The sequence below is a fragment of the Squalius cephalus genome (genome assembly GCF_949319135.1).
Source record: "Squalius cephalus genome assembly, chromosome: 1".
Classification (NCBI taxonomy): domain Eukaryota; kingdom Metazoa; phylum Chordata; class Actinopteri; order Cypriniformes; family Leuciscidae; genus Squalius; species Squalius cephalus.
The window spans coordinates 19,119,857-19,144,402 of NC_137122.1; the positions used below are offsets into that span (position 1 = coordinate 19,119,857).

General features: G+C 38.1%; 1 protein-coding gene across 1 annotated transcript; it reads left to right on the forward strand.

Annotated features, from left to right (window-relative positions):
• Window positions 1-6,467: 6,467 nt before the first annotated feature.
• On the forward strand, window positions 6,468-8,575 carry LOC307171204 (GTPase IMAP family member 7-like; the record flags this gene model as incomplete). Its single annotated transcript, XM_079892692.1, is given in 3 exon segments — window positions 6,468-6,618; window positions 7,895-8,538; window positions 8,540-8,575. Coding segments are annotated over 3 exon segments (825 nt in total). The 5' UTR covers window positions 6,468-6,473.
• Between the last annotated feature and the right edge of the window lie 15,971 nt (window positions 8,576-24,546).

Consider the following 24,546-nt stretch of genomic DNA (forward strand, 5'->3'; position numbering starts at 1 on the left):
AAACGTGCATGACGCATGATAGAAAACAGAACGTGGGTCAATATATATATATTTTTTTTTTTATTAATTCAGTGCTATTATGCGCAGCTGAGTGAACAACACAGGTTTACTGTGTGTGTGATGCATAAGGTGGTTTTCCGCTGCTTGCAAACAAACTCTTTTGAGGAGACAGTGGATTTCCAAATTTGTTGTCCTGATTCCACACGCTATGCACGAACACACTGAAGGCTAACTCTCGCTCGTATCCAAGGTAAATCATCAACACTATCATCCCTTACATGTATTATATGCAACTAAATACATCATAATAAGCTTTAAACGCATGCGCAGGTCACATTACTTCCTGAACAAGTGCGCACCCGAGTCCGTGTTGCTTTCACATTCACCCGAACCGCGGCACGGTTCGAGTGCAACCGAACAAAGACCACTTCCTCCAGGTAGTCTTGGCTTCGGTACCCCAGTGCACACCAGAGTCCACATGACAGCGTTCACATTATGATTTTGTTATGTGGACTCGGGTGTGCACTGGGGTACCGAAGCCAAGACTACCTGGAGGAAAGCAACACGGACTCGGGTGCACACTTGTTCAGGAAGTAATGTGACCTGCGCATGCGTTTAAAGCTTATTATGATGTATTTAGTTGCATATAATACATGTAAGGGATGATAGTGTTGATGATTTACCTTGGATACGAGCGAGAGTTAGCCTTCAGTGTGTTCGTGCATAGCGTGTGGAATCAGGACAACAAATTTGGAAATCCACTGTCTCCTCAAAAGAGTTTGTTTGCAAGCAGCGGAAAACCACCTTATGCATCACACACACAGTAAACCTGTGTTGTTCACTCAGCTGCGCATAATAGCACTGAATTAATAAAAAAAAAACTATATATTGACCCACGTTCTGTTTTCTATCATGCGTCATGCACGTTTGTGATGACGTAATAACGCACCAGGGTTCGATAGAATCCAGTTGAGTGTGAAACCAGAGCAACGCTGCGGGGGTCGCCGGGAACAATCGCGCTCGGAGTCCATAAGACCGCAACAAACGAGCCCAGTGTGAAAGCAGCCTTAGACACTCCTGGTTAAGTGACATGAGCTGGTTACATCCACTATTAAATCTTATTTTGGTGCTGAACAAAAAGGTAACAAACAACAGTTGTTGTACCACATCACTGGTAATTTATTTACAACAAAAGTATACAAGTATACATATTTGAAATTAATGTTTTTATTTTTCAAGACAGGGAGGGGGTGAAAGGATAAATGAAAAGAAAAACAAATGATTGAACCAATAAAGCAGGTACTTTAACCATTCTATATTTTACAGACAACAAACCAAAGAATGAGGACTGCAGCATTGCTTGGCCTGCCGTGGTACATGCGAGAGACTCCTTCTAAATTCATGAAGATATGCGAGGTAAGCTGAAACCTTTAAAGGAGAACTCCGGTCAATTTTAACATTGAGCTCATTTTTTTGTACATTTGGAGTGCTGTCAATACATAGAACAACGACAAAAATCGGTGTTGCCTACACCGAGTTATTCTATTTTTAAAATTTGCACCCTGTTGACTTCAATGGGGCAAGTACTAAACCTGCTTTTAGGCTCTTAACATCCTTGATGTGTCATTACAAGTGCACAGAAAATGTGAGTGATTCCTTCTGAGTGAACACGAGTGGATCTGACTGCAGTAGATGTGAAAGATATGTATAAAAATGATGTTATTTAAGCCAGCGCAAATACCTGTTTACATCCTGTTTTTCGGTTGAAGTCCAAAGTAGTCGATTGCCGAGTTCACGCGCATAGGTTTAGTTACCTATGATCACGCGCGTGAACTCGGCAATCGACTACTTTGGTACTTGCCCCATTGAAGTCAACAGGGTGCAAATTTTAAAAATAGAATAACTCGGTGTAGGCAACACCGATTTTTGTAGTTGTTCTCTGTATTGACAGCACTCCAAATGTACAATAAAATGAGCTCAATGTTAAAATTGACCGGAGTTCTCCTTTAAGGCTAAACAAGGGAAAATTGAACATTAGATCTCTTAATTTGCAGGGGTGTGGGGACTTTAAATTGTTTGTGAAATTGGTTTTAAGTAATAGTACCTTAATTTTGTTTTCATTCTACAAAGCCCAGTGACCGTGAAGAGGATGTGATCAAGGGTGTGGTGATCGGAATCCTAGTGGTTGTGGAAAATGTGATGGAGCCTCTCCCAGAATTCTACAATGACGTTGCCCTGGTGATTGAGGAAGAAGTGGTGATGCGTCACCTGAGTGACATACCTAATGCTTTTCTGAACCTGATGGGCCTGGTGTATGCATTAAACCTTGACTACCCAAAGGAATTAAAATTCACTTTTGAAGTGATACAGCGCCTGTTCATTGGAGTTGGATCAGACTCATGCACCGCAAGAGTTCACTCTTTGAAGAGCAAGTTGCTGAGATAAGAAACTATTTTCTCCTTCTTGCTACTATTAGCACTTAAACTGTTACACTGTTTTAAAGATTAAGACCATTGTTATTTTAGATTTCATTGTTTTAAGTGTAACATTGGTATTCTTGAATTGTTTTTCAAACAGACTGTTTTCTTGTTACCTTGTCCTGCTTCTCTTTCCTTGTCATGTTTGATGTTTGATTGGGAATTGAAGACACTATTTTATTTTAAGTTGTTAAACACAGCTTTATAGTGAATTCTTCTTGTACTCTTGTTCCTGTAAGGAAAGTATCTGATAATGACAAGGAGAGTTATTTGTACTATTTTGGCTCTAAAATGGGTCTGTGTTTTTTTTTTTTTTTCAAACAGACTGTTTTCTTGTTACCTTGTCCTGCTTCTCTTTCCTTGTCATGTTTCTACGAATTACAATTGAAGACACTGTTTTTAGACAGTTTAATGTGAATTTTTTCAACACAGCTTTTATTGTGAATTCTTCATGTACACTTGTTCCTGTAAGGAAAATATCTGATAATGACAAGGAGAGTTATTTGTACTAAAATGGGCATAGAGAAGTTTGCACGTGTTTCTGTGAGCTGTATATTTTAACATTGTTATTCTAAAAAGAATTTCAAACAGACTGTTTTCTTGTTCCCTTGTCCTGCTTCTCTTTCCTTGTCATGTTTGACGTTTGATTGGGAATTGAAGACACTATTTTATTTGAAGTTGTTAAACAGCTTATAGTGAATTCTTCATGTACACCTTTTCCTGCAATGAAAATATCTGATAGTGACAAGGAGAGTTATTTGTACTATTCTCTAAGATGGGTCTGTGCATAAAGAAGTTTGCACATGCTTGTGTGAGCTGAATATATGTGAGGGTTTTTCTTGTGATGTTTTCATATCTTTGCAAGCTAATAGTTTTTGGGTGCAGTGCATCTGTTTAAAAAATAAATGCTGAGAGTTTCAATTTTGCAGCTGTGTTGATTTCATTTAAAAATCTGGTTGCAGGTAGATATCTAGAACTTCTTGTCAAAGCAAGCAATGAAGTCTAGTAAACTCAAAAAGTTAAGTTGTGATGTTGATGAAAAATTACTATTTTATGTCAATTAGACTTGGTTAATGGTTGTGAAAACATGCAAAATTAAGTTCAACCAATATGTTTTTAAGTTGACTTAACAAAAAAATCTAAATGCTTATTAATTGATACAGTACGTTGGCCCAATTTACTGCAAGTTATTTCAACAAATACATATAAGTTGAGTGAACTTAACTCCTAATGTTGGCTAAACTTAACTGAGTCAATGCAATAAGATGACTTGACCAAGTCAAGTTGTGTCAACAAATCATTTATGCGAACAAAATTAAACGAATTATTGAAAGAAATTGGGATTTATTGAAAAGTGATAGTGTTCATAGGGAAGCCCTTCCAGATGCTCCAACCATCAGCTTTAGAAGAGCACCAACCTTAAATGATAAACTGGTTCAAAGTCATCTTTCCCCCATACAACAAAAAACATGGCTCTTTAACAGAAAAGGTAACTATAAGTGTGGACACTGTAATCATTGCAATAATATGACTAATGCTAATTTTTTCATTGACATCTCCTCTGGACGTAAGTTTTATATAAATTCGTTCATTAATTGCAATACTTCATATGTGGTTTACAGACTAGTATGCCCATGTGGTTGCTTTTACATCGGGAGAACTAAGCGTAAATTAAAGGTAAGACTTGCTGAGCATAAATACGCAATAAGATCTGGAAATCCTCAATATCCTATGGCAGTACATTATAAAGATGCAAACCATGGAAGTTGTAACTCCCTTAAAATCATAGAGCATATTGAAAATTCTATTAGAGGAGGTGATAGGCTAAAGAAACTCTTGCAAAGAGAATCATTTTGGATTTACACTTTGAAAGCTACATGTTTCCCTGGTCTAAATGGAGAACTAGATTTTGTTCCTTTTTTGTAATTTAACACTTCTTTTAAGATGAGTGGCTATATATCTTTAGTAGTAAGTTTTTTCTTTTCTTTTTTTTTAGTTTTTTTTTTTGTAGAAATGTATTTTCTTTGTAGTCAGATTTACTAGTTTAATCATTTAAGTTTTTTTTTTTTTTTTTTTCTTCTTCTCAATGTATTTTTTCTTAGTAGAAATATATGCTTTTTCTCTGTAGTTAAAATTTAACAGGACTAATGATTGTAAGTAATTATTGTGACACTAGTCATCCAATCATGTGACTTCTTACCTGCTCAACCCAAGCAGCTGTTATTTATTACTTGATTACTGGCCTTAATAAGGAAGTGAGCTGTTTGTCAAAACACTTCAAGCCCTGACGAAAGCCTTGTTGGCTGAAACGCGTAGGCATGTTTTTATTTTTATACTAGCCATGGATTAATAAAGGCTTTTTAATCTTCATCCTCCTGAGTGCCTCAGACCTTTTTCTCAAAATTCTAACCAACATCCTCTTGTTATTTCCACTGAGCAATATAATCCTTCAGACAAAAAAAAAAACAACATTTTGCTGTAGCAAATTCACAAACAGTTTTCGTTCAAAATTATAGAATGATGTACCAGCAGCTCTCATACAAACATAATGCTTGTGGAATTACGCATATTCTGAATAATTAGTAACATACAAAGCCACTTTTATTCACAACTAAATAATAAAGAGTTATGACTTGAAATGTTTGCTGTATACCACAATCAAAAACAGCTTATTCAAAAAAAGTGAATGAACATCTGCAGAGAGCACAGTCAAAATAACTTTTTGTGACTGGCATTGCACATATTGCAGGGCAGTATAATGTACGTATAACAGATCGGTTTACAGCATGATGTGAAAACTAAACAATACAGAAAGCAGCTCTCATACAAAAAATACTAGATAGGTAACAACGAAATTGCCAGTTTTCCATACGTTAGCTTTTAACGAAGAGGGTGCCGTTAGAATTTGGCGCTCAGCCATCATGCGTCTCTGTTATGTGCGCGTCTCTGTTGTGCACACCACAGACTGTCCGCGCACTGCACGTCCGCTTTAGAGTTCCGCCTTTTGCGTTTCGTCAATATTAGGAAAAAATACATATTTTTTTTAGAATATCGATTTTTGACATTTGTGAATCGATTCAGAATCGTACACGTCCGCATCGCGATGCATCTAAGAATCGATTTTTTCCCCCACCCCTAGGAACGGGGTCCAATCAGGGGCCAATCAGATTTCAGCAGGGGCCAGGGGCCTGCCCTGAAGCCATCCTAGCTGTATATGACATTCTTCTTTCAGACAAACACAATCGAAGTTATATTAAAACATGTCATACAAAATCAGTTGAGTTTGCTTCCGTTGCAATTTTTGACCTTTTTGTCTTAAAATGACAGGTTTAATTACTCTGGGGCATTTTTTGCCACTTTAACATGAATTTGGGGGCATTTTTATTTATATTGGTGGCATGTTAAAGCCCACATTAATTTCCAGCCCTGTGTACATTACCAAAATTTTACTTTCTTGATATGTTTTCAGGTATGGAGACTTTATCTGGAAAAAATCAGCTGAATCTGGTGCTGTGTGGAAGAGATACAACAGTTAAGGTCACTATGTCAAAAGTTTTACGAGGGAAATCTTCATGTCAGAAAGCGAACAGTGAAGTACGTGAGACTAGTAAAGTTAAACTTTATGGCCATGAGATCAATCTGGTGGAGCTTCCAGCTCTCGATCAGCTCTCAGAGGAGAAAGTGATGCGTCAGACTGTCTTTGGTGTGTCTCTGTGTGATCCTGGAGTTCATGTTTTCCTTATCATTGTTCCTGATGCTCCACTCAATAATGAAGACAAAGCAGAAATAGAGAAGGTCCAGAAGATATTGTGTTCCAGAGAGCATATTATGGTACTTTTCACATCCAAGCCTGACCCTGCTAGACCAGTGAAAGAGTCTGTTAAATCCAGCACAGAATCTCAGCAGTTAATCAGTGGTGATCAGTACAGAGTGATGGAGCTAAAGGAACCTGAAAACTCAAGCCATATCTCAGAACTACTGAAATATATTAAGAAAATGAAGACTGAACCATATTCAGCACAGATGTTTGTGAAAGCTCGAGAGAACAGAGCCAGACGTGAAACTGAGGAGAAATATAAAGAAGAACTGAAGAGACTGGAGAATGAAAATAAAGAGTTAAAGCAGAAGATTCAGTTAGAAGGTTAGTGCATTTTAAGAAGACTGAATATTTTGAGAGTGTTCTTGTAACACAAATCTGTTAGCTGGGAACATGATACTTTAATATTGAAAATGTTATGTTTGCTTGGAATAAATTACATAAACACTCAGTGTCTTATTGATTGATTGAGTGATGAATAAAGTCTTTAAGTTCATGCTTTTTAAGTTTTTGGTTCCAATTTTAACACCTGCAGTGAAGTTTATCACTAATCACATGATATTAAAGGGATACTTCACCTCTGGGAAGATGAATGTGTATTTAAAATAGGTCATTTAAGTAGAAGAAATGTGGAGAAATTTTTGAATTTGGAGCTTTCTAGACTGAGAAAAGCCAGAAAATGTATTTTTGGCTTATGTGGATGAAAGACAACAACTCCCAGAATGCACTTGCTTCGCTGCCTTAGGAGGCCACGCCTACCGGTTAGAGAGCACAGTTGAAAACAACAAGGCTAGCCTAAGTAAGTGATGAGTTTGCCAGGGATTTAGAGACCCAAAATGTCCGGGATTCGGCTTTTGCGTTCTACAGTCGCCATTCATCATGTTTACTGTGGCGAGCAGGACGAGGCTGACGGCCGCGGGAGAACGGCGCGAGGCCGGTGCCTCATTACTGAGACGCGCCGGGTCTCGCATCTCTCACGGAGGAGCGGAAATTTTCTTAGCAAGGGTAAAACGCACATCAACCGATCACTTGTTTAGCGTTCATGTAAACACTACAGTCAGATTCACCGATCGGAATTAATTCAGTTAGATTGAAACGAGAGGTGTGCATGTAAACAATGAATGGCGACCGCAGAACGCAAAAGCTGAATCCCGGACATTTTTAACAGTCTCGCCCGCCGGACAAGTCCGGGAAAAGGAAGATGGTAACCCCTACTTACTCAGCTTTCTCCTATTATTCAGCTTTCTCCACAGAACAAGAGCATGCTAGCTTAGCTTCCAAAGAAAGACGGCTGATACTGTGTACATTCTGTGTGAGATCCCACCCTGTATGGGTGGGTTGTAAACATGCGGAACAACGCCATCTACTGGCTGTAGTCTTTAGCCTCTGGACAGAAAATCCTCCGATGACGCAAAATGACGATTTTTGCGTCATCGGAGGATTTTTTCCAGACAAAAAATACATAAATCTCTCCTCTCAGGGGGATATGAGGGGGGAAAGCATGGTAATTCGAAAATACTACAGGTTTTCTACTAATACAAAGCTTAATGCTAAATCCTGAAGTAACCCTTTAATACATGTATATATGCATTATTTTCAGGTGCTGAATGTGAAGCAGATGATCAGGAGTGTCTGAGGATTGTGCTGATCGGGAGTTCAGGAAGTGGAAAGAGTGCAACAGGAAACACTATTCTGGGAAGAAATGAGTTTGTGAGTGAATTAAGCACAGATTCAGTGACGACTGTGTGTGAAAAGAGAGTTGGTGAAGTTGATGGTCGATCAGTAGCTGTTGTTGATACTCCAGGACTCTTTGACACGACACTGGCACATGATCAAGTGATGGAGGAAATAATGAAATGTGTTTCACTGTCATCACCTGGACCTCATGTGTTTGTCATTGTGTTGAGTGTGGGAAAATTCACCAAGAAAGAAACAGAAACTGTAGATATGATAAAGAAGATCTTTGGTCATAAATCTGCTCAGTTCAGCATTGTTCTGTTCACTAGAGGAGACGATCTGAAGAATGAGTCCATACAAGATTATGTGAAGAGAAGTAAGTCTGCAGAACTGAAGAAACTGATCAGAGATTGTGGAAACAGATTCCTGGTGTTCAATAACAGAAAAACAGAAAAAACAGACAAAACTCAAGTAACTCAACTATTGAACATGATAGAAGAAGTCAAGAAAACTAATCAGGGTCGATACTTCACTAACAGCATGTTTGAGGAGGCAGAGATGTCCATTAAAAAGGAGAATGGAGGAAATACTGAGAGAGAGATAAATAGAAATTCAGGCTCAGAGAGAAGAGTTACAAGCTAAATATGACATGGACACACTGTTAACTCTTGCTGTAAAAAAAAGGCCAAATTCTGACAGTATCATACCATTTCCATTAAAACAGTAATATACCGTAGAAAACAATGCAAGTGTCATGTAGAAGCTACTTGTTAAACTAATCCACCTGATGCAGGAGCTTTTCTATTCCATAATCTTATTTGTTAAAATAATTAAAGGGATACTTCACCTCTGGGAAGATGAATGTGTATTTAAAATAGGTCATTTAAGTAGAAGAAATGTGAAGAAATTTTTGAATTTGGAGCTTTCTAGCCTGAGAAAAGCCAGAAAATGTATTTTTGGCTTATGTGGATGAAAGACAACAACTCCCAGAATGCACTTGCTTCGCTGCCTTAGGAGGCCACGCCTACCGGTAAGAGTGCGTAGGCTAGCAACAACAATAGCTAGCCTACGTGATGAGTTTGCGAGGGATTAGAGATCGTCCAAAATGTCCGGGATTCGGCTTTTGCGTTCTACAGTCGCCATTCATTCATGCTTACTGTGGCGAGCAGGACGAGGCTGACGGCCGCGGGAGAACAGCGCGAGGCCGGTGCAATGATTTCTGAGACGCGCCGGGTCTCGCATCTCTCACGGAGGAGCGGGAATTTTTCTTAACAATGGTAAAACGCACATCAACCGATCACTTGTTTAGCGTTCATGTAAACACTACATTCAAATTCACCAATCGGAATGAATTCAGTTAGATTGAAAGGTGTGCATGTAACGTTAAACAATGAATGGCGACCGCAGAAAGCAAAAGCTGAATCCCGTACATTTTGAACGATCTCGCCCGCCGGACAAGTCCGGGGAAAGGAGGATGGTTACTTACTCAGCTTTCTCCTACTATTCAGCTTTCTCCACAGAACAAGAGCCTGCTAGCTTAGCTTCCAAAGAAAGACGGCTGACACTGTGTACATTCTGTGAGTGAGATCCCACCCTGTATGGGCGGGCTGAAAACATGCGGAACAACGCCATCTACTGGCTGTAGTCTTTAGCCTCTGTCCAGAAAATCCTCCGATGACGCAAAATGACGATATTTGCGTCATCGGAGGATTTTTTCCAGACAAAAAATACATAAATCTCTTGTCTCAGGGGGATATGAGGGGGGAAAGCATGGTAATTCGAAAATACTACAGGTTTTCTACTAATACAAAGCTTAATGCTAAATCCTGAAGTAACCTTTTAAGGTCCCAAACATTTTTTTTCTTTTTTTTTTTTGACATGGGTCCTGAAACTGCAGCCACCACTATATCATCCAGTTCGATAGGTGGCACTGTCACTAAAAACTAGGGTCCTAGATCTAGGTTCCTGAATCTGCAGCTGTGCAGAAGCATAACATTGAATACTGACACCTGTGTTTATACACCGGAGCTCATGCAACTACTGTTATGGTAACGGGTGTGGACAGGGTTTCCGGACAGCATAAGCTAGGCGCTTAGCGAATCACAACACACTGGGCCAAGCTGACCAATCAGAGCCCATTGTGTATTTCAGGAAAGCTGTTTTACCACCCCTTTAAGAAAACTTTTTATTTTATTATTGATGATGATACACAGTCAGGTTTTATGCGTAGACACATTTCAAATAATATGGTAGAAGAAAATCCAAGGCACTCTTCTTTTAGAAATTAATAAAAAGCCTTTATTTGACTGGCTATTTCATGTTAGAAAATTTAAAAGACATGGGGGAAAAAACAACCCACGCGTAGCGGCACAAACAGCCTTCTTCAGGGTATTCAAATAATATTCGGTTGGATAGGCCTTGTTGATTACCCACATTTATACCAAGATGAGAGTTCCATTCTTTTCTTAGAGTGCCATATAATGCCTTCGACACTGTTGATCATTTCATATATTTGGCCCTAAAATGGTAAATGGACTGCATTTATATAGCGCTTTCACAGACCTATAGCCACCAAAGCACTTAACATATAGCCTCACATTCACCCATTCATACACCGACGGCGGTGTCAGCCACGCAAGGCACCATCCAGCTTGTTGGGAGCAGCTGGGGTTAGGTGTCTTGCTCATGGACACCTCAACACTTGGTCAAGTGGAACCGGGGATTGAACCACCGGTTTGTAGACAACCTACATGAACCACTGAGCCACTGAGCCACTGCCCACTACTTTTCACAAACAGATGTTATTGGAATTTAATCTATAAACAAAACTTCTCTCCAAACGGGTGCGTTATCTGGAATAATAAGCACATTATGTATGAATCTAAGTCTTTTATTTCTTATGAATTGATTTTGTAATGATATAGTTTTTGTTAGACAACTGTATATATATGTAACCATGAAGGACTTATGTCGATCTATTCTCAATTTCTTTCTAAATATATATTCCAGTTACTCTTAAATATTTTGCTGTGGTTCTGGATGCTGTTCCCTCTGGTCTAAAAATTCTTCTTAAAAATACCTGTCCTCCGCTCTCTCCAAACTCGATGGATCCTGCTAATACTGAAGTAGGCCATATCTGTTTCTTTCTTTCCTATATTAAAAATAATAATCGTCGTGTACAGGCTTTGTTTCAAAGGGATATTGTCTCCAGACCTGCTATCATATCATTTTGAAATGGTTGTGTTGATAGTCTGATGTGGAATAAATCTGGAATCTTCCTCAAAAATATTTAATCAAACAAAATCAAAGAAATGTCGCTTAAACTCATTTATAAATATTTCCTTTTTAATTAGTATCTCGTGAACAGATTTAATTGTTATATTGATTCATCTTGTACATGTTGTGATCTACATGATGAAGCATTTTATCCTTTCTTTTGGAGTTGTCCTCATTCAGTTTGTTTTTGGTCAGATTTCTGTTCCTTTATTAAGGCTCTTATGCCCAGCTTTCAACTGTGCTTTAAAAATGTGTTTTTTTTTTGTTTTTTTTTTCTCTTATGACAAATCTTATCACACAGCAAAAAAGCCAGTGTACATTTAACTTTGAGTCAAATTTAACACTCCTGAAATGTATATATGACTCCCCAGTCAACACTATGATCTCACAGTGATGTCACCATGTGGTCACAACGCCAGCAATGTGAGTTCACAGTGTTCTAAAAGTGTAACCTCACAGCGCTCTCACTGTGTGCTCAAACTATGACCACAATATGAGCTCATCCCAGCTAGAAATGTTATTGTTCTATGAATGTTTTGAGAGCATTATGTTATGTTTTTCTATTTTTAATTTTTAATATTTTCTGTAGCTAATTTTATTTTTGTCACCAGAATGTTCTGCTAAAAGGTAGGATAACACTCTCTATAAACATTTCAAACATGTTTAGTGATGACATTGATAGAACATTATCCCCCCTAACATTCTTAGACAGTTATAGCGGGAAGTTTCAATGTTTAGAAATTATGTTTAAGAGGTTTACATGTTGAAGTTTGTTTGATGAGTTTGGTTTGGTCACCATTGTAGAGGTCAGTGTTTGCTGTAGTTGGGCTCTTTGGTCTTGACTAGGACTGGGCGATTTAAATCGCGATATTGTTATGCGCATCTCGTCAGTAAAGCCGGTTCCTTGAATAGTAGTAAATCACCATCACCTGCTTTCAGATGGAGCGGCATTTACTACAAAGAACCGTAGTTAATTGACAAGCTGAGCCATATCGCATTAATATTGCGGACGTATCGCCAGTGATAATTAATGCGATATGGCTCAGCTTGTCAGTTAACTACGGCTCTTTGTACACAGCAAAAACTCCAGTGTTAAATTAACACTCCTGGGAGTGTATATGAGTCCACACTCAAGAGTGTTTAAGTTAATGAGATAATTAAGTGATTAATTTAGTGATGATTGAACATTATTGAAGTCACCTGATGTTAACAAGCAGAATCACTGAAGGAGAAAATCACAAATTGTAAGTTACCGTTATGACGATCAATGGTTGCTTTAGTTGGGCTCTAGACCCATATATTATTAACTTTAGATTTTGTTTGTCTGTTGTTTCTGAATTATAATCACCAGTTGAACAAAGAAAAAAGTGATCTGATGGTGTTGGTTATATTATGACAATCATCATTTGAACTTGATCACTGAACTCATTAAAATCCTTCTTTCTGACTTCGATTTATGTTGTTGGTTAGTGAATCTGCATAAATGCCCAGAATTTTTGATATAATATAAAGGATTTCTTAAAAGTTGTTAAAAAAAAAAATTCTTTTAGGCACACACAGATGTCAAGATTCAGTCTATGCATCTCAACAATGGTGAGGAGCAGAATATTCAATTAGGAAAAGTAAATTGACAATTCAGATCATAATTTATTCATACCGCAATGCATGATGGGAGCCATTAATGAGTTGTGATTGGTGGCAGCCACTGCAACATGCTTTATTATTGTCACCATTGTTGAGATTCACAGGCTGATTATTGATGTCTGTGTTTTAAATGAATGTATTTGAATGCCTTTTGATCAGAACAATGTTTATTAAATATTTTTAATTATAAATAAAGTATTGATAATCATAGGCTAAAGAATCACTAAACTGCAGCTAACAGTTTAATCCAAACTATCTCAATAAGCTTTCTTTTTCAGATCACAGCATGATTATGTCAAAACATAACCAACACTATAAGAAAACATTTTACTTTGTTCATTTAACTGTTATAAATCAATAACAGCAAACAAACAACAGTAAATATTAAGTAAAGACAAGAACAGCTTAATAAAAAAAATATAGAATATTGATGGGCGGCGCTAGGGCTGGAGAGCCAGAGAGAGAAACAGAATGTTTTTATTAAAGCCCCGAATATTTTGTTAAATTGTCTTTCTCATAGAGCAAAACAATTAATCAGAAAAACAAATGTGAATAAGATTACAGCGGCCGCGATTACCTAATCATGAACAGTGCATATTACATTTTTATTTAGGCTATATTTTTCCCTTTGCATAAAGGTACTTTTGACGTGCTTTTGCAGCGTTGAGCATTGTTGTAGCCAATCAGAGACATGTCTGTTGATCACATCGGCCAAACAGAGGCGTTTAAATGAGTCTCTGTGCTGAAGATGTGTTTTGCGTGAGCTCATGAGTTCACGTTCGCTTTTGACTCCAAACCTGTCATTATTATTGGCAATAAACTTAAGATGCAAATAAGAGCTTCACTTGATATTATTATGGATGCTGCTCTGATGCACTACATTACGCAACGCTCTGTTTGTTGTTAGGAAGACTAAAAGTTCAGCAGTCCAGCTCATCAATATCAAAATGATTAACGTTAAAGAAGTTAACGAATGCCTGGTAAAATGTAAGTAGATCATTTTTTTTTATATTTGACTGTTTTACAATGGAAAAGTTCAACTACCGACACTATCCGGTGACGAAAATTACTCAACTTTTTTTTCTTTCTTTTTTTATTATTAAATTTTGCCGTTTTGAATTGAAAATATGCTATAATTTCCTTGATTCATTTAGAGAGAATGCATGTTTAATTAAAAATAATAAATAAGTTGCAAATAGTTACAATTATTTCACTAATACAACAAGACTTTCTTTTTCTTTATTTTTCACTTAAATCACTTTTATGATTAATTAATTCCTTTAAATAAAAATACCCAATTTTAGTTTGGGCTGAAGCACCGAATATCCAATGCCCTTAGAACCACCCCTTAATCCATAATTTTACTGATGGGTGCCGATGACGTCTCGGCCGTGACCCTGTTGTGTTCCAGTGGCTCCATCGCCGCCCATCTACGTTACACCGACATTACGTTACAACTCACAATACAGTGCCAGTTAGGAGATCGATCATTTGATTAGCTAAGCAGTCCTAAATCCAATTCCTCTCAGATATCACAGCAATGAAACCAGCTTGTGAATTATTCCTGTTGTGAATTAAAAACCGTTGTAGTGTGTAAGGGCATGATTAAACAATAACTACTGTAGTTAAAAAGTGTTTTTGTGTTTGTTTTGTTAAAGCAATTCATATATAGGGATTCCCATGTACCGTCTACCCCTGCCACCCTGCCAAGACCTCTTGCCACCCCTTTGCCCCCCCATGTAAAATTTTCTAGATCCGCCACTGCATAACGGTGATTAGTATTTCCATTAGTTGGGCTCTTAACTCTCAGTATATCTTTTGTCTGTTTTGGCTGCTCTGACAGTGTGTTTGTCAAACACATTTGCAGCAGCAAAGAAAGCTAAAGTGAAACAAGATCAGGAGATGATGGTTACCTGTTGATGGTTTCATAATCATCATTTATTCCATAAATTCCATGAACCGTGGGAACCTACATTAACTGAATAAGCCATTTGTTGTATTTTAAAGTTGTTGTTGTTCACTGAGTGGCGCTGTGACTCAGTATAATTACACATGAGCAACAAGTGTGTGTGACTCAGTATAATTACACATGAGCAACAAGTGTGTGTGACTCAGTATAATTACACATGAGCAACAAGTGTGTGTGACTCAGTATAATTACACATGAGCAACAAGTGTGTGTGAGTTGTTAAATGGGAAGCACAAGCACAAGATGGATGAGACTCGTATGCTGTGTCTACAAGGTATGGACTTTGTGTGTACGTGTTTGTGATCAAGGAAAAGCCATGATAAGTTTTAAGACAATGTTTAATGGAGCACAATAAAGAAAGACATTTGTTCGCATCTACATCTGTCTGCATGGTTATACGCATTCTAAACTTGCACACTCTTATTAGAAAAGCCATTACAATGAGTGTTAAACAAATGCACCAGTTATAAATCTGACATTCAAACTTTAATTAGTTAGCACAAAGAGCTAACTTATTAAAAAAATAAGCATTCCAATTAATCCAGTGGAAAATAAGAGCATGTAAAAAGCAAAAGTATTATCCTAAAGCGATATCAGTTTTGATATAGAGTCTGAATGCTTTGCATAGAATGTCTGAATGTTGCTTTGCTACAGCACACATCTGAAACTCAGCTCCTGGAGGACCATCATCCTGCAGAGTTTAGCTTTAATTACCAGGAAGTTTCTTATAATCCTGAATACCTTGATCACATAATCATCATGTGACCTCACACTGCTGGGGTCAGGTGACCTCTGACCTCTGTCTGTCCAGATCCAGGCTGCTGATGATGTCATTCCTCTGCTGGATGATTGACAGCAGGTGTGACATGAGCTGATGTTCCCGCTGTCTGTCATCAGAGCTCCAGTCTTGTTCTGGACAATCACACACACATTCATCATAAGCTATAAACTACAGACACTTTATACTTAATATACACTGGAAAAAGTGATTTTTTTATTCCAGTACAAATATCTAAACTTTCATAAATCAAGATATATTTATTTTAGGAGTGAGGCCGGTGAAGCGATGTTAATGAACGACACTTGTGTGACGACACCAGAAGGGTGAAAGGAGGAGTGATGACAATATTTACGTTGTGTTTTATTATATTTATATGCCACAGTCGTCCATGAGGGGCTGCTGCTTTCATTTTGTTGTTTGTTTATTCTGTCATTATAGTTACATTCGTAGTTAAATCTTGTTAAATGATACATTGATCAAAATAAGGTGAGACTGCAAGGCTAGAGAGCACAGGGACTAACAGACTTGGGACCATTAGACTCGGAACATCCAAACATTGGACCACTGGACTTGGAAACACTGGGACAACTTAGCATGGGACCACAGGACTTGGGAAAACCAGGCCACTGGACTTTGGACAACCAGACATGGGTCCATTGGACCACTGAACGTGGGTCCATTGGATATGGTACCACTGGACTTGGACCGGAATTGGAACAACTAGACAACTGGACTTGTGAGAACGGGCCGTTGGACCATTGGACTTGGTAAAACCAGGCTAGGGAGCACTGGGACCACTGGACTTAGGAACTCAGAGTCCTCTTCCCCTCTCCTTTTCCTCCACATAACCTTAATGAGGAGCAAGCATGATGGAGTACTGGGTGCCTCTTCTGGTAAGGGAACTGATGGATGGTCAATAAGGAGGGCCTGATGGCAGCAGTCTGTGAGATGTAATGATATTAGATTATGTTGTTCCCTGAGATAACCACTAGATGTCACTATATGGTAATGGGTGTGTTGTAATGGAAGTTGTAATGGAGTTGAAATGGAGAAGACTAGTAGAAATTTAAAGGGAGTCCCGGTGGTTCCCGCGTAGCCTAAACAACTGAATAAGAATTTTTATGTGCAAATCTGTCAGTCCTGCCCACGGTGTTTCTTCCAGCTGATACGTGCGCACACAGACACAGACACACACACATTTGTCCTGCGTCCTGCCGGCGACAGTAAAATGTTTGTACAACAAGGATGTTGATTTGGACTAGCCTCGAGTATAGTTGGTGCTGCAGGGAGTAATGCCATAATAATAAAGTATAGTGGTAACGATATGCGTCTGTTCATTCATTCTTGTCAAAGTTACCCGCCGAATTGACAACACGCTGACGTCAGACGTATGTCCATTTACAAACCAATCAATGTTAAGATGCAGCCCATATAGATGATGACGACAGGACGCAAGTATGTCATGTAAAGTTTTTTAGTGTGCTCGCATAATTGCAATGTGAAACCAAACCAAAACTAACTGAATGTATACAATGTATCAAAACATGAACTTTGGTTCGGACCTCGGTGCATCACCCATTACTCAAATCATTCATAACTGATTGCTGTAATTTGTATTAATAGTATAACACACTTTCTATATGGAAATAAACTGCATGAGATCAGTGAGTCAGGCGCACTGTTTTATATAAGTCCACACTCAGAGTGTTTTAAGTAACACTGAAGCAGTGTAGAAGTTATTGAGATAATTAAGTGATTAATTGACTGATGATTGAGCATTATTGAAGACATCTGATATTAACAAGCAGAATCACTGAAGGAGAAAATCACAAATTTAGTCACCATTGTGTTGATCAGTGTTTGTTTTAGTTTGGCTCTTGACCCTTAAATTATTAACTTTAGATTTTGTTTGATTGCTGTAATTAAGTTATAACAGCCAGATGAATAAAGAGAAAAAGTGATCTGATGGTGTTGTGTTAGGACATAATCATCATTAGACCTGCATCACTGAATTCATTTAGAGCCTAAGTGGTTTACTCTATTGATCAGAGGTGGGAAATCCAGGGGTCAAAGAGTAGAAGTCCTGCCATATGTTTATTCCACCCATAAACTCAGTCATCTGATTTCACTAATTAGTTCTCTCTCCTGTCTGAATTAGCAAATCCAGGTGATTGGAACAAAATACTGAGGAGGACTTTTACTTTCTGAACCTGGACTTTACACCTCTGCATGGCAATGCCACAATTTCAGCCACAGCCTCAGATGAAATCCACTGAAGAGAAAAGAAGACATTAAATCTGTGAAGATCTCAGCAGAGGAGGATTAAACAACTCCACAAACAGCATTACCAGCTTCACTTATTACTAACCAGACTGACTTTATTTCTGTCAGACGTCTACAAAAGTTTTATTGAGAATTAACAGAGGTTTAACTCTAATGTGGTTCATTTGAAGTCACCATAACAGTGATTAGTGTTTCCACTAATGATATTATTGATTATAGCACTACTGTCCTTGTACAGCATATATTTAGCATTTTCAATGTAATCCAAAGGTTTTCATAAAAGTTGTTCTGATACAAAAACTTTGGTTTTTGTTTTATTTAGACTAAAGGCGTCGTAATAGGGCAGGCAATTTCCTGGGGCCCCGCATTTTAATGGGGCCCCAAAGGGCTGATCATTTAAACAATCAGAAATGTTAATATAAAGACGCAGTAACATCTACACACACACACACACACACACACACACACACACACACACACACACACACACACACACACACACACACACACACACACACACACACACACACACACACACACACACACACACACTCCCCTTATAGAAATACCCTGTACAGCAAACAAAAACACTGAAAACAAAAATAGCCTACAGGAATATACTGTGAATTAACAGTGCTTAAAATCGACACTCAGAGGCTGTTTTCCCAATCACACCCTATACCCTCATTCACTATTCCCTACATTAGTTCACTAATATAGTCCACTTGACAGAGTGAATGAAAAGAAGTGAGTGAATTGAGACACTGATGAACACCTGATAGGCAGAATCACTGACAGAGAAACAAGAACAGAAAAAAGAGAAACACAAGAACTACAACTGACTTCCAGCAACACTGAGTGTGAAAACAATTTACAAACCAGTTTACCATTATTTCTTTCATACATGTACAAAAGTTATTTTTGAGAATTAACAGATATTTAGTTGTTGATGTAGTATTGAATATAATAAAGTTTGTAGTCACCATGATGTAGATCAGTGTTTGCTTTAGTTGGGCTCTTGACTTTTTTCTATAAGTTTCTCTCTGGCTGCTGTAACTGTGAGTTTATAAAACACGTTTGTTATGGCAAGAAAAAGTCAAGAGACAGATGATAATGTGAAATAAAGTCAGTCTGGTTAATAATAAGTGAAGCTGGTAATGCTGTTTGTGGAGTTGTTTAATCCTCCTCTGCTGAGATCTTCACAGATTTAATGTCTTCTTTTCTCTTCAGTTGATTTCATCTAAAACTGTGTCTGAAGTCAGTTGTAGTTCTTGTGTTTCTGTTTGTCTCTTTTTCTGTTCTCTTCTTTCCTTCAGTGAATCTGCTTGTTAACAGGCTTATTAAGGCTGAGATGACTCCATGTTTAATATACACTGACTTTGTAGCTCAGATAAGGTCCAGTTCTGGTTTATTTCTTTGCTCTTGGCTGACATGTGGCATTGTTATTGCCTGCTTGTGGCCCAGATCTGGCAAACAGGAGCGGTCCGCCCAAGTGCCGTCATTCCACGCTGCATGTGGGCCAGATCAGCATTCCACAAGTGCCAGATGTGGGCCGAAACAATGTTTCTATCTGGGACAGTGTTAACAGTGTTAATTCAACACAGGATTTTGCTGTGTGTAGACGTCTGATAGAAATTAAGGCATCCTGAAATCACACTAAATTTTTTAGCTTTTAGTATGAATAAGTAAGCCTTAAGGTTATGAATAAGTTGGTGTGTTCCAAAACAATGACAACATTTCCATTTAGGAGATATAAGCATTCTAAACGTAGTCCCCCTCTTCCGCTAAAATGGATCAGGGATTTTTATGACATCACTGTGGACTTCAGCTTCTCATCACATCTTCTGTCCAATCATATGCTATAAATAACACCTGGCCAAAGTGACAGTTGACACGTCACAGAGCAATATGGGTTTGAGACTTAGGGGCTATTTACACAACACCATTTTCAACTAAAAACGTAAAACTTTTTATGCGTTTTGGGTGCCTGAAAAAGCAAGGTTTTGAAAACAGGTTTCAAAGTGCAAGTTTTTGTTAAAGAGCATCTTGCAGGTAAAAAAAAAAATCTAAATGAATATATAACCGTGTATGAAAATACCATATAAAAAGATAATGCAGGATTTAAAATGTTTTAAAACGACATAAGGACACCAATTTAGTAGATAAAGTGAGCGGTTCTTTGACTGCTCGTACAAACCGCTTTTTTTCAACATCGCGTCATTTTACGTCACACGAGGGAGATGTGTGCTGTGCTCTGCCGCAGCTCAGTGCAGAGTAGGTTGGTATTCAGTAAGAGCGGTCGTGAGTCAGTGTGTTTTCACTAGTTTTTGTATTTCAATTTATCATCGTCATGGTAAATTTATGTGTTTGTGGAGCTTGCAAAAACTCCAGCCTGTCAGGACATCGAGTCCACCGGTTTCCTAACAAGAAAAAGGACGGTGCTATCTTTCGTGCCTGGGTTTGTGCAGGTGAAGAGACGGGATTTCTCTTCCGCGTCGGCTTCGGAAAACGCGGTCGTGTGTAGCGTTCACTTCAGATCAGAGGATTATTGTCCCGGCGATATGATGGAGTTCAACATGGGATACCTAAGTAAGAACCAGGTGAGACTCAGAGCTGGTGCGGTGCGGTTCCTTCAGTGCACGCATCTTCGGGTTCTCCCGCCGGATGTAGGCGCGAGCACAACATCAACTGGCAAACGCAATGTAAGCGGAACGAAACTGAGCTACTCGTTATTGTGTTTGTGTGGACCGTTAAATATCAGTTTGGACCAGTGCAGCGCGAGCCTGATCAAGCAACACTGTAACTGCGAGATCCAGTAAATAAAGCATTTGAATTCACCACATTAACATCGCTGCGAGATCTAGTGAGAAATATTCACATTTCTCCGTTATTAATGGATCAAACAGCGCTGACGTGGAAACCAGGAATAAACATGAACATGCAATGAATGAACTATCCAGTGTCCACAGATCAGCAACATTCACCATGTCTTTACTGTAGTAACACTAACTACAACCATGGAAGTTTGGCATTTTCCACTAAGGCCCAGTATGCATCCACTTCCCTGCAACACTGACTTTCCTCAGCTGTAAATATTGCCTCGCATTTCCCACACAAGCACCTATGGAACAAAAAATGTATCAGGAATAAATATCTCTCTGTCTCTCGATGAGAAACAGCTAAGTTATATCACGTAAGGTTAGTCTGGGCGGATATTAATGAGCATGACAAACGCCTGATTAGTTTCTGTTATTGTAAGTTCCAATATGTTCTGTCTAACATTAATCCTGGCCTGTCCCTGCTCTCTTGGCAGCCTAGCAGGCTCATAATTGTATGGCTGTGGTCCGTCAACAATTTCCTCAGCGTCCGAAATGTCATTGCGATCCACTTTTCCCTGTTGTTTGAATCGACCGCTCTCCCTCGTGCTACGTCACGACTCTCGCCCGTCACGCCCATTTTCAGATGCGGAAGTAAAATTTTCTCACAAAAACGACTCCAGAAGCCACTGTAGCGCATTTATAATTTTTTTTAAAAGAAAATCTAGTTCCTACATTATTTTTGTATACATTGACTTGTTGGGTCTTCTAACCTGCAAGATGCTCTTTATAGGTCTCTGTGTAAACAACAAAGACACAAATCTCTGAAGATGATGGCGTCATACACATGCATATCATGTGTTCAGTCTATAGTGTTTCATTCCCATCTAGTGGCCTGGCATCAGAATACAACGGTTTTAGTCATTTTCGCGGATCATGTGAATGGGAATCGTTTTGACAATGTTGTCATCTGTACGTGGAAAACTCAAAGGAAAAACTTCTCCGTTTTAAGCATATCGTTGTCATGTAAACGTACCCTTAGGCGTCCACTCTACTTTTTACCAGAGATGATATTGTCCCCACCACTTTTTGAAACACTTCGTGTCATGGATGTACCTAATACAAATAAATAAAACATCTCTAGTTATCTAGCAGGGCATTCATTTTGTTTGTTTGTTAAACAAGAGGCATTCTAGCGCTGATATGTATTGTTTTTTAAATCAAGCTGCTGAGTGCTCGTTGCTGCTGCTATCAGTACAGTTCAGATTTCATCCAAAGCTGTGGCTGAAATCAGTTTTAGTTCTTGTGATTCTCTTTCCTTCGGTTATATCGGGTGTCTTCAATAATAGAACAATCATCACTCAGTTAATGACTTAATTATCTAATTAACTCTAACACTGCTTCAGTATTACTTTTAACACTCTGCCTGTGGTTCCCATATGAACACACAGCTGTGTTAATTTAACACCGGGGAATTTACTGTAAAACATAGTAAAATATCTTTTTTTCAAATTTGTAAATAAGTTTGAGTTTTAAACCCTTAAAATTCAATGTGTTTCTTTGTAATTGTTTGTAAAATTTACTAGTAGTTACAGAGGGAAAAGTTATTTCTACATCAATTTTTTGTCACACCTTTTATCTAAATCTGAATCTAAACCTCTAAATTTAAATCTAAAAGTAATCGTTTAAATTGCAGTTGGTTTTAATGGTTATAAAATAAAGCCTAAATATAACAAATATTTTATATATTTGTTTGCGGTTTGTTTCTGTATGATGCCAAGACTGTACTGTGAACATGACGATATAGAAATCAACAAGAAGTTTACTGGCTAAATCAGAAAGGACATGAATTCCAGTAAACGATGCAGAGAAATAACAGGATGTAACACTTCTGCAGAATAACAACTACGAGCAGAGGTGGGAAATCTCATGCTGCAGTAACACAGGGTTTGTGTTGTGAAAAAAATATTAATGTGCCAACATAATTGTTAGATTAAAATACTTTAGTGAATCAGTCTGTTTCATGATGATTATAAATCCATCAACAGGTAATCATCATCACCTGATCTCATTTCACTTTAGCTTTCTTGGCTTTTTTGCTGTAACAATTGTGTCTTTTAAACACACAGATAAAGCAGCCAGAAAAAAACTATTATTCATTTGTCAAGGGCAAGAGCCCAACTAAAGCCAACACTTATCACCATTATGGTGACTACAAATTAAACAATAATTCATCAACATCTAAACCTCTGTTAATTCTCAATACTGTCTGCTTCTCAATACTCAATACAATTCTCAATACTCGTCCCGCCAGGTGTAAAGCCCCTTGGAAGCATGTTAGACGCGGGTCTTTTCACGTGACCAGGCAGGTTTTTGATTTGGCTCTCCCCTTCCTTATGAAACTAAACATACCAAGTTATCTCTGCTAAACCTGATTAGTGCAATGAATCTTTCAGTTAAATAGTACAAACAACTAATGTTGTTTAGTAATGATAGCAGGTTTTTAGTAAACATAAAATAATAAGTAATTAGAAACAAAATCTGGGTTCACAGTGTGTGTGTGTATATATATATATATATATATATACAGTGGGGAGAACAAGTATTTGATACACTGCAGATTTTGCAGGTGTTCCCACTTACAAAGCATGTAGAAGTCTGTAATTTTTATCATACTCTTCAACTGTGAGTGACGGAATCTAAAACAAAAATCCAGAAAATCACATGGTATGATTTTTAAGTAATTAATTTGCATTTTATTGCATGACATAAGTATTTGATACATAATAAAAGCAGAACTTAATATTTGGTACAGAAACCTTTGTTTGCAATTACAGATATCATACGTTTCCCTCTTCAGGTCATTGACCAGGTCCTGCCGTGTAGTTCTGGGCTGATCCCTCACCTTCCTCATGATCATTGATGCCCCACGAGGTGAGATCTTGTATGGTGCCCGAGGGAGATTGACCGTCATCTTGAACTTCTTCCATTTTCTAATAATTGCGCCAACAGTTGTTGCCTTCTCACCAAGCTGCTTGCCTATTGTCCTGTAGCCCATCCCAGCCTTGTGCAGGTCTACAGTTTTATCCCTGATGTCCTTACACAGCTCTCTGGTCTTGGCCATTGTGGAGAGGTTGGAGTCTGTTTGATTGAGTGTGTGGACAGGTGTCTTTTATACAGGTAATGAGTTCAAACAGGTGCAGTTAATACAGGTAATGAGTGGAGAACAGGAGGGCTTCTTAAAGAAAAACTAACAGGTCTGTGAGAGCCGGAATTCTTACTGGTTAGGTGATCAAATACTTATGTCATGCAATAAAATGCAAATAATTTATTTAAATTTTTTTTGGATTTTTGTTTTAGATTCCGTCACTCACAGTTGAAGTGTCCCACTAAGCAAAATTATGTCCGAAAGACGTCTTTTCAACGTCTTTGTCACAAAAATCGGACGTTGAAAAGACGTCCACTGAGGGTCTAGAATGAAAGTTGATATGACGTCTTTTTTCGACGTGTTCTGCACGTCTGATATAGACGTTCATCGAACCTTCGTACAAGGTTAAACACTAGTTCATATGTGGGCATTGTGGACATATTTCAACATCCTTTATTGTCTTATTTAGACATTATTACTTTGACTATTGCTGTCAGATGATCTTAGTGAGAATAAACAGAGGTTTAGATGTTGATATTTATTTCATTTGAAGTGTCACCATTGTGGTGATCAATGTTTGCTTTAGTTGGGCTCTTGGTCCCCTTTCTTTATACTTTAATTTTCCTTTGACTGCTGTAACAGTGTGTTTGTGTAACAC